Source organism: Sphaeramia orbicularis, chromosome 11 (genome assembly GCF_902148855.1).
Source record: "Sphaeramia orbicularis chromosome 11, fSphaOr1.1, whole genome shotgun sequence".
NCBI lineage: Eukaryota > Metazoa > Chordata > Actinopteri > Kurtiformes > Apogonidae > Sphaeramia > Sphaeramia orbicularis.
The window spans coordinates 40,286,850-40,298,178 of record NC_043967.1 but is presented as its reverse complement, the minus strand read 5'-3'; the positions used below and the strand labels follow the sequence as shown (position 1 = coordinate 40,298,178).

The 11,329-nt window shown below is 38.4% G+C and overlaps 1 protein-coding gene across 1 annotated transcript; it reads right to left on the bottom strand.

Moving 5' to 3' along the window:
• Positions 1 to 3,965: 3,965 nt before the first annotated feature.
• Positions 3,966 to 8,852, bottom strand: smim13 (small integral membrane protein 13). The gene is made up of 2 exons (XM_030147593.1): positions 8,371 to 8,852; positions 3,966 to 5,393 (listed from the first exon to the last, which is right to left on the bottom strand). Exons 1-2 carry the CDS (start codon positions 8,444 to 8,446, stop codon positions 5,203 to 5,205), a joined length of 267 nt encoding a protein of 88 aa, XP_030003453.1. The 5' UTR covers positions 8,447 to 8,852; the 3' UTR covers positions 3,966 to 5,202.
• Positions 8,853 to 11,329: the final 2,477 nt, after the last annotated feature.

Sequence of the window (11,329 nt, the reverse complement as noted above, 5' to 3'; positions counted from 1 at the left end):
TTCTACAGCATTGATTTACAAGTAAAACTCAAGGAGTTGGATCAATGACAGTGGATGGAGACACTTTATTTTATGTTCAGTTATTGATATCTTTGCTGAAAAAGTCACTTTTTCTTCACTTTGTTCTCTTTCTGATATAATAACCTTCAACTTATATACTTATATACAACAATATGTACTTATCTTTGCTGTTTCTTGGTTGGTGACATGCCTGTTTTTATTACGTATATATACTTACTCTTTTCTTTTCTTCTTCTTTAAACTGTTTTGCACTATGCACCACTAAAGAGTTGTCTCTTATAATTTCGTTGTACATATGTATAATGACAATAAAGGCATTCTATTCTATTCTATTCTATTCTATTCTAACTTTAATCTGAGCTTTTATGAACATCTACGTATTCAGTACATTAAATATAGGAAAATACTTGATTTTCACTGAAAAAAATGCAAAAAAAAAAAAAAACCCAAAGGATAATATTGTTACAAATACTGATAAATCACTTAAAGGTCCCATATTATGCTATTTTTCAGTCATGTCATATAGGTCTCAGAAGCCCAAAAACATAGTATTTAAGTTTGTTCGCCCCAAAATCATCCTTTGTTCAGAGTTTCAGCGGTCGAAAAAGTTATTCTCACCAGCCCTCCTCAGAACAGGATGTTTCTGGGCCTGCTTCCGGGTATGCAAATGAACTCATCTGTCCACGCCCACTGCCCCTCCCCTCTCTGGGAGAGGACGCAGCTTACGCTAGCGTTCGCTGTTCTGAATACACAAGTCACCTGTCTGAAATGCCCCTCTCTCGTCTACAATACACACGTCTCGGACAGAACGTCTTTCCAAACACTGGTTTTCTTTGCCTTGAGGCGTGATTGAGCCCCGACGGAAAACGGCGGTGTTGTGTCGGGTTCGTGGACCTGACACGGAAAGACGCCTGCCGCCACTAATGCAGGCAGCTACTAACAAGCTTGATGCTAACTATACTGATGCCAACCACAAAAGGCCCGTGTTCAAAGTAGTTTTGTTGAATGTCTCTTGATATTATCAGCTCTTGCATGTTAACGGGGACGCAAACGTTAGCAGCGGTAACCGAGCTATGTTAGCTGCCATGCTAACGTTAGACGTACACATCAACAACCATCAGCTTATCCGTAATGTAGGGTTATGCAGTAAAGATACAAAAAAATGATAAGAACTTACATCTCCGACACTTGTACTTGCGTCACGAAGCGTTGGTACTGCGTCCTTCTTGATTCGGAGTCTTTGTGCTAAGCCGGTGTGGCATAAAATACGGACCTTGTAAAATTTGGACCTATTTGGAATTTGCGCATGCGCGAGCGCAGCCTTACCGGATGTCAGGTTCAGCGAGGCTTATGAAATAAGTACCTTGCGAGTAGAATTGTGCGCTTTTGGGTTGGGTTAGGGGTTAGGGGTCACTGAACCTGACATCCGGTAAGGCTGTGCTCGCGCATGCGCAAATTCCAAATAGGTCCAAATATGGGCCCATGTTCGAAAAACACTTGTCCGTGAAATGCCTGGCACACACATACAAGCGTTTGGGAATGTTGTTTGGTACATGACCATCACAGATAGAATCCAGCCACTTTTTACGGAGAGGCTCGGAAGTGGGGAGCAAAAATAAACTTTCGTGTTGGTGTGTGCAGCCAACAACACCACAACTTGCGTGTCTCGCCTTCACCATGTTTGTTGTCCAAGAGGTACTTTGCCAGGGTGGGGCTCACCTTTTCATGCAGGGTGGGGGCACAGTCAGGGGGAGGAGTTAAATCCGCTTATGTCGTCATAAGCGGACCCAACTCAAACTCGGCCGTTTGAGCAGGCATTTTCACAAAATGTGGTGTAGCAAGGCAGGGAGGAAACAGACAGTTTTCAAATTCGAACCTCATAATGAGGCTACTGCAACACACACTACTATAAGAAAACTTTCACAAAGTGAGATTTGCATAATATGGGACCTTTAAGAAATAGAAATAGAGACAACAATTCATTTTGGAACTGACACAAAAGTAGCACTGGGTCTTTATGGGTTAATAATGTCTTGTATTCTAAGAGCTCATTATATTATACAGTCGCAGAAAAAATTATTAGACCGCCCCTTGTTTTCTTCAATTTCTTGTTCATTTTAATGCCTGGTACAACTAAAGGTACATTTGCTTGGACAAATATAATGATAACAAAAAATAGCTCATAGTAGTGTAATTTCAGAGCTGATATCTATCCATTTTCCATGTTTTCTTGATAATAACCAAAATCACTTCAGTTTTTACATCAATATCTATGGCATTGTACTGACAAAAACAGTACTTTTAGACATTCCATGTTTTCTTTTCTGTCTGTTTTAATCACATGATACACACAGGAGTTAATACTTGATTGCATAACCATTATTTTTGATGATTCTTGATGGTCTAATCATTTTTTCCGCAACTGTATTTTGAGTGAAATCTTCATCATAAAATAGACTAAAGCTGTCAGACAGTTATAGTGAAATGAAAAGTACAATATGTGCTTCTGAAACAAACTGGGATAGAAAGGTAAAGCAGCAGAATGACCTCTATACTGAAGCTCTTAAGTACAATACTATAGTAAATTTACTGTATAGTTATTCCATCACTGCCTGACAGTTACTTTTCAATATAGAGCTGCATTAATGGACTGATTACCAGCTGATTGGGAAAAAACCTAATCGTTTGGTCTTGAATAATCCACTGCTGCTCTGATTCATGTGTGCCTATTTGAGATTTTGAAATATTTGTAGAATTTCTTTGCTCAAACACTTCATGAACAAAACACCTGATCAGTCAAGGACATAATGGAGGAAGTATAAATGTTAAGGTTTTACATGGAAAAGAATGCTTTCGTTTGCATTACTGTCTAAAAATATAAGGAAAAAAATAAGTTATTGGTTCATTCATATCTCTGTTTGGACCCTTCCCTGCTCTGTGTTTGCTGTTAAACCCCTGCTTTATGTATGAATGCTTCAGGAATAAGCTAATGACCCTCGGGGCTGAAATGGATTAAGCCTTGTCATAGACTAAAATGGTCTTTTAAAGCAGGGCAGACTCACAGTAGATTATACATACAGTAGATTAATTCACTCCACAGAGGTCCAAGACAGTAATTTATGGCAGCAATTTCACATCAGCTGGCAGAGTCTGAACAGCACAGACAGACTAGCTGTTTTATTTTTGGTGTTTTACCTCTTTTTTCAGTATGTTTTCCCACTCATTCAGTTAAAAAGGGCAGTCGTGTTTCCTCTGCAGTATCACAGAGGAACTTGATGAACTCTAATTCAAAAAGTCAGTGTATTACAACTGTTTGTCATTTGTTACTGCTTTGTAGATCCCAAACAAACACTAACAAACTCCTGTGTTTCTATGCTCCTCATTTCTAAATCTATTTTTAAAGCCTCTATCCAAACAATAAGTTCCAGTTAAAATGTTTTCAGTCTGTTTTGAGAAACTGCGGTTTGCATTTTCTGTCAGAGATCTACTGCCACCTAGTGTTAGAAATACAGGAAGACGTCACAAAGACCAATGTCAGTACAGAAAGTCCTCATTAATTGTAATTCTTAATATCTCTTACATTTTGGCACATATTTTTTGATCATTCTCATTATCTGCACCCATTTCTTCTTACTTTTAATGCTACTTTAAATACATTCTGTCATCTTTGCCCTTATTTTATCTCTGTGACAGTAGAGAAATGACAGAAACTCATTATTTTTGCATTTACATATCTGAAAGTGAAGGAAACTTAGTCTTCAAACATCATTTCTTACTATAATGAAGTAATAGAGTTAATAAAATGGGAACATTTGGCCCTGCTGTGAGTCCGAGGAGCAGAAAACACTGAAGACTTTCTCATTTGAGCACATCTATAAGAAATGTTTGTGATAATTTTAACGCATTAATATTTCAGTATTTGTACAGAATGAGTCAACACGTTATTAATTATTTAGTATTTATTACACAGCAACTTTATATCTAATATAAAAAAAGATAGGTCACATGTACAGTGACGTTTCCTTCAGAATGACAACAGCAACTTTTCTACTCTTGAGGCAAACAGGACTGGGATCGACATATTTATGGCATTATTTATTTGAAGCTACTGCTCCAATGCAAAAAAAAAAAAAAAAAAAATCACTGCAGTTAAAAAGGTGCGAGTTTAACGTGTAGTTTTACCTGGAGGGAAAGTCGGTGACAAAAATAATGACTTGGTTTGCCCTCTGATGGAAACTGTACAAAAGGATGAGAGGCCGTGTAACAAACAGTGGATGCCATTTCGACAGGCACTGGTACAGACTGAGGCACAAGGGATCGGGAGAGTTTGTAGACGCCACCTCCAGGTCGGCTGAAACAACAGAGCACTACAACAAAAGCGTTTGCTTCCCCGCAACTTCCTCCTGACTCTTCAAGTATAAATCTAAAAAAAAAAAAAAAAAAACACAAAAGGGTGGAGGAGAAGTTGCAGGAGAAGGGTTGACTTCTACATGAGTGGAATGAAGCCGTGTCATTTGTCATTTATCTTCGAAAGCTTTGGGCGTTTAACTACTAAGACAGTTTCCACCTCATGGATGGTAGTCCGCCATAACATACGTACTTGTGCAAGAAAAAAATAAAATGACAGCATAAACAAGCCTCTCATTGCACTTTGTCGTGTCGTGTAAGTAAACTTGTCAGTTCTACAAATGACTTCAGTTTTTTACCTGCATCTGTGTGTGTTGAAATGATGTAGACGAGCATACTGTGATTGAACTGTCTTCTGCTAAAAAATACAATGTCGAACAATGTATGTAAAAGAAGTTACATGTCCTTGTGTAAAGGAGCAGCCTGATACTCTACACAGGTGGCAGGAAGCAGCTTGGCCATGAGTGGAACCCCACTCACTGCTCTATACATAACTAAACTTGTTAATTAAAACACATATGAACAGAAATGAAGGAATGGACAGTAATGTGAATGGCTTTTCCCTTTCATACCAGGAGCTGTACCTGGTCAGATTAAAGTGTCCTGTGAAGAGGAAGAGGAAAAGGAGGAGGGCTGACTACAGAGTGTCCATTAGGTCCATGTGTAGTGTGGAGCACAGTGGGATCCATCTGTTTAGATGATTCACAAACAGTCGTGGTGAGACAGGTGTCAGAAGTAGACGTGAAGGGTCAGAATACAAAGTTGCTGGATGATCTACGAGGTGATTTCTGGAGCGACCACTCTTTGGCGTGCACTCTTGGGCCGATTTCGTGGAGCCGCATTGGTTACGCGCTCACTCTTGCTTTCGGACGGTTGAGTTTCAGCCTGTGGAGTGCTAGCATCGCCAACAAGCTCGCGCAGGAACTTGAACTTGGACAGGAAGAGCTGCCAGACTACATACCAACCTGAAAGAAAGATAAACAGTTATTTACAAACACATCAGATACACTTTTACTCCCCTCTACTCCTGGAGGATCTATCTGTTTGGATAATCTACAAACAGTAGTCAACCCAACAATGCACACCATAAGATAAATACAAAAAAAACCCAGTGCTGAATAAACAACTAACTTCTGATATCAATTTCATCCCAAAACTGTGCATCAAGAGTGTTGAAAATCAGGTAAATTGGTGTTAAAGGTCTTCTGGTGGAGTTTAGCAACATTCACCTGTTTTGTTTTAACTATGCTGACAAATCATTGCATAAGTTAAAAATGACTCCATAAAAACATTCTAAATACCTAAGTACTGCACAGCCTATTGTTGAGATCTGTTACACTGCAGTAAACTGCAAGTGGCATGACACTCATCAATGTGAACTAAGCTACCACATAAGTCTCGAGTACAGTAATTATTGGTGTCCAAGATCACGTCTCCACATTTTCTTTGCACTGTGATCAATGATGATAGATCTGGCTCAGTTCATAATACATTTCAGGAATAGGAAAATCTAAATCTAAAATCTAAAGCCAATGGCAGGGCTATTCCAGCAGATCACATCCAGATTTCTTGCAACATAAGCAAGAACTAAAGCCTCTCATGTTATACTTTGCAGCTTCCATGTTGCCAGTTTATTGAACACAGAGCTACTCAAGACAAAATTTGGAAAAAAAAAAAAAGCCCACTGATCATATTAAAGTCATTATATAGTACATATTGTAACATGAAAGATCAATGTAAGATGAAGAGACAACAGGTGGTAAAGAGCCCTGTAGAAAAAAAAAAAACATGAGAAGTTCATCATAACATTAAGAGCAAAGTAAGCATCTGGACTGCAGGAAGGAAAAGTACCCAATTAAAATGATGATGCACCAAATAAAATAAAGCAATGTTCTGCTGTGTTTATGATGAAGGACATGGAGATCTAACTGTTTTCCTTCCAGATGACAAAATAAATATATTTTAAATTGTTGGTTAAAGACATTTAATAACTAGAAGCACTCAGACAGCGCAGACCTCCGCCAAGGCAGATCAGTGCCCCCCCCCCCCCATGTTTGTCTTTCTGTCTATTTGTTTGTCGGTCTGTCTGTCTGTGTGCAAGATAACTCAAAAAGTTATGGACGGATTTGGATGACGGACGGATGAGGATGGATTTCGCTTTTCTAGAAAGGCACTCAGAGAGCACAGACCACTGCCAAGGCATATCAGTGCCCACCCCATCCCTGATCACCACCAAAATTTAATCATTTGTTCCTTTTGCCAGTATCAACATTTCCTGAAATTTTCATCCAAATCCGTCCATAACTTTTTGAGTTATCTTGCACACAGACAAACAGACAAACCACCGCTGACAAAAACATAACCTCCTTGGCAGGGGTAAAAATCCAGTAACAAATAAACTGAATGTAAGGTGACTTTGCATTTTCAGAGATTCAACTCTTAACTGATTAGTTCATCCTAAAAAGATCAGGTGTTCCAAACCATGGTATGACCTTAATACATAAAGTGGAGGAAACTGAGATTTGAAATGGAAACAGAGTTGCATAAGTTACTCATTTGGGTTACTTTCCATGTGCACCACATAGAGCACCCCACAAACAAGTGTGGCCAAAATGACATTGTGCCTTTGCTTGACACTTATAAGCAACAAAAGAGAGCCTTGTCTGCTCCATGCTGCAAAAATGTAGTTAAGTGAGCTGCATCAGTGAGATAATGAATATTTGAAGAATCAGACACGCCTGGGGGAGCGCTAGGCAAAGGATGAGACAGTGTCTTTGCACAATAATGTTTCCTTGGTGGTTCCTCCAAGTTCAACTGAACTTGTTTACCTCTTTTGAAAACATTTCATCTCTCATCCAAGAGACCTCTTCAGTTCAAACAGCTGCTGGGGGAATTTGGACTTAAAAACCTGTGGGGCAGTGATCTGCGTAGGTGGTAATCCATATGCTAATGAATTTAAGTGTTAGGGTCGTAGAGAGGGGGTGGACCTGGAGGGCCGCGTAGCTGTAGGTTGGTTTTTGATGAGTAATATCTCAGACCACCACCTCTGTTTGGTGGGGGGGTCCACTTTCCCAAAAATGGCTTCCTTGACTCCTCTCTCAAACTATTTGTCTTCTCTGGCCTATATCCTGACATTACCACAATCCCACACAAACAAACACAATAAAAACTCTATTAATGTAGAAAAAAACTACAGTTTTCAGCAAGCCAGTGTAGCTGGAGGTTGATGTTATTCTTTCAGTTGGTGAGGAAGGGTTTGAAAACAGGTAAAACACAGATAGAAGGGAGGGGAAATAGTTGCCCAATGGTAGGACTATTCCTGCAGAGTACAGCTGTTGAGCAGAACTTGTTCTTAAATTGGTAAACATGAACAATGATCAGAAAGCTACAAAACACATGACAGTGAAAGAAATTTAAAGGAACAAAGCACTGTGGATATCAAGGCTGCAAAACAAACAACGTAACATGACAAATAAATATTAGATACTACAGTACTTGGAGACTCTAGGGAAAAACTGAAAATAATTTTTCCAACTAGACTGAGGCTGCAGATATACCCAATAAAAATAATAATGCAGCAAATTAACAAAAGCTATGTTTTATTGGGTTTGTTGTCAGGGTCTAAAGGTCATGAAAGTTACAGTTTATGAGAGGGAGGGGAGACATGGTGATATGACTACTCCCCTGCACATGATAAAAATAGAAACTCGGTCTGTACTGAAATTGAAACTTGCCGGTCAATGATATTTAAAACGTTCTGGCCTGTAATACAAGCAATGTTTTAGAAAATGATCTAGACTTTTGCAGAGATTCAACCGATTATGAATTAGTTATGACTTGGAATTGAATAAAATACAAGTATGCAATAACCTTACATTAAAGCAACAGGAATGTGCGAGTTAAACAAGTGACTTATGAGAGGTGTTTTTCTTTGCAACTCACCAAACAGCATGAAGAGGAACGCACAAGCAAGTGTGGCCAGAATGACCAGCAGTGTGAGTCCGACACTTTGCCACATCTTAGCTGGACACTTGAAAGCAACAACAGCATAAGGAGAAAGGAAGCGGCGTTATTTCTGCTCCACACCGCACGAAACGTAGCTAGGTTAGCCGCCGGCAGCTGAGTTATATAGCTAGCCTAGAAAGAGAAAAACAAACAGCGGCACATCGTAGGCTCTCACCAGTTTGTTTGCTAGCGTGTGGCTAGCTAGCTAGTTAACAAACGGAGCCGCGGTAGTTTCAAAAACAGCCCTCAAACAGAAGACGGACTGAAACATTAGCTAACGGTAGCTGGCACAAAAGGGTCACGTCCCCCTCCTAAGTGCTACATAACTGCAACATGTATTTACTAGCTCTAACAGAGTAGACAGGACAGAAGAGTAACTGGGTTAAGACAACAAAATCAGCGTCATGAAGCCGACTGTAACTGAGCCTGCGCATAAATCATTTGACTTATGGGAAATGTAGTTTATTAGAAGTTTGACGTTATGATTGCAGTGTAGCAGGGGTGTCAAACTCACTGTAGTTCAGGGGCCACATTCAGGCCAATTTAACCCTTTCATGCATGGATTGTGAGAACCTTAGTCGAGATTTTTTTCCTGAGTGTTTTTATTCCTCTTTAGGCATGAAAAAACAATGTAATTAATTTTTTTTTTTTTTTTAGTAAACCTGTTTTTTATGAAGGTAGATTTGTTTCTTTATTGCTTTAACTAAAAAAAAATTTCAATCCAAAAAAAAAAAGTGTTTGAATGCAAATAAAATATTTAGGATCATAAAATTGCATTTGAACACTTTTTCTTCTTTGAAGTGAATTTTTTTTTTTTTTTTTGAAATTTTTACTTGATTTTTTTTAAATGAAAATATTTGTTTGGTTAAAGCAATAAAGAAACAAATCTACCTTCATACTTTTTTGTGGAGTTCCAAAAATGTCCGCCCCGCTGGACACCATGTGTTTGATTTTTGAAGGAAGGAATGCAATATTAGAGAGTGATATATTGTGTGAAAACTATCAAATCAAAACATCTTTAATGCAGCTAATCTGATGTTTTCTCACATTTGATCATATTCCAAATTTTTTATTAGCAATTGATTTACACTTAAACATGTCACTGCAGATCAGGTTGATGAAGAACAGTAAAAGTTATGGCAATAGAATGAATGTCAGTGTATGTGATGGTGCAAAAGTGTCTGCTGTGTTGGCTCATATGGAACTAAAACAACAAAACCCATGAATATATATTAGAGAACAGATGTAGAATAGATGTCCACTGTAGTGACCACTATGCATAAAAGGGTTAACCTCAAGCGGACCGGACCAAAAAAATAATAGCATAATAACTCATAAATAATGACAACGCCTATTTTTTCTCTTTGTTTTAGTGCAAAAGAAACAAAACAAAGAAAAAAAATCAAAAACATTAAATCATAGAAATATTTACATTTATAATCTATTCAAAGAAAAAAGATGTGAATTATCTGAAAAAAAAAAGAAATTTCTTAAGAAAATTAAATGGTATTTTAACAATATTATGCCTCAACTTATACATGTGCATTATGGCTCAGTTCTACAAAGGCACAAAACATTTAGTAACAAGCAGAATATTGTTAAAATTGCACTCAATTTTCTTCAACATTTCAGGTTATTCTCATTTTATTGTTAAAGGATCATTTGTTCATGTAAATATTTTCATAATTTAGTGTTAGTTTTTGCACTATAACAAAGAGAACATTTTGAAGTGTCATTATTCATAGGCATTACATGATATTTTTTTCCACATTAAACCAAGAAGAAAATTTGGAGTCATTATTTATAGCTTATTATGTTATTATTTTACTTGAGATCACAATAGTCTGTATGTGGAACCTGAACTAAAAGTAGTTCAACACTCTTGGTTGATTATATCTTCAGTGTAATTTTTACACTGTCCAAGTTCATCCCGCGGGCCAGATTGGACCCTTTGGCAGGCCGGATTTGGCCCGCGGGCCGCATGTTTGACACCCCTGCAGTATAGCTTTTGGAAAGAAATAATAAATCAGCCATTCAGTGTAATATTTATTTAAATTTTCACAGAACGGCAGCCAATGAGAGCATAGGGTCACAGAACCTGAGAGCCTGATCCTTAGTTTTTCTCTTTCCTGTTGTGCTGTTACACAGTTATAACAAACATTTTTTGTAATAAATAACTTATATACATAAATGCAATATAGATCAACATCACTTTCATCCAAATACATGCAGTACATTATTACGCATATAAATAGACTTCACTTCAAACATAAGTAAGCAAAAGAAATTCCAGATGTAAGGACACTCTAATATATGGAGCTTTAACACTGGATCCCCTCAAGGTGGCGCTTCTCCCCTGCTCCTTCTCCGTTTACATTCACCTTCATTCATCTGTGAACCTGAAGTTTGCAAATGCAACTACTCTCACTGGTCTGATTTGTGGCTGGAATGAGTCTGCATATAGAGGGGACATTGACCTCAAAGCTCCTAAGGTAAGCATAGATAGTAGTGGACTTCAGGAAGAAACCAACACCAACCTCCAACACCTCCAACATCATCACCCTGAGAGACGCCTCAGTTTCAGTCCTTCTGCATCCTGAGCGCCTTCATGACCCAGGACCATCTGGTTCACTGCAGCCTCTGCCAAGGAAAACTGCAGCATATTGTTCATTCCACTGACAAGATGATGGTCTACAATCCACCATCCCTGCACTCATCCAGGACTCTAGCATGTCCAGGAACCCTTCTCACCCCTTATGTCATCAGGACATGTTTCCTCTATACAGAACAAATATTCCCTGGACATCATCATGCTTTTCTGCTATACATTCAGCACAAGCCCATATTAACACAACCCTGCACCAAATATAGTTACATTGTTCATTCTGTTAGATCA

What these genes read in the sequence shown, in the direction of transcription:
- smim13 (XM_030147593.1), bottom strand. Translation starts at nt 8,446, where the DNA reads ATGTGGCAAAGTGTCGGACTCACACTGCTGGTCATTCTGGCCACACTT. An exon ending in GTTCCTCTTCATGCTGTTTG is followed by an intron (nt 5,394 to 8,370) that starts GTGAGTTGCAAA and finishes TCTTTCTTTCAG; the next exon opens with GTTGGTATGTAGTCTGGCAG.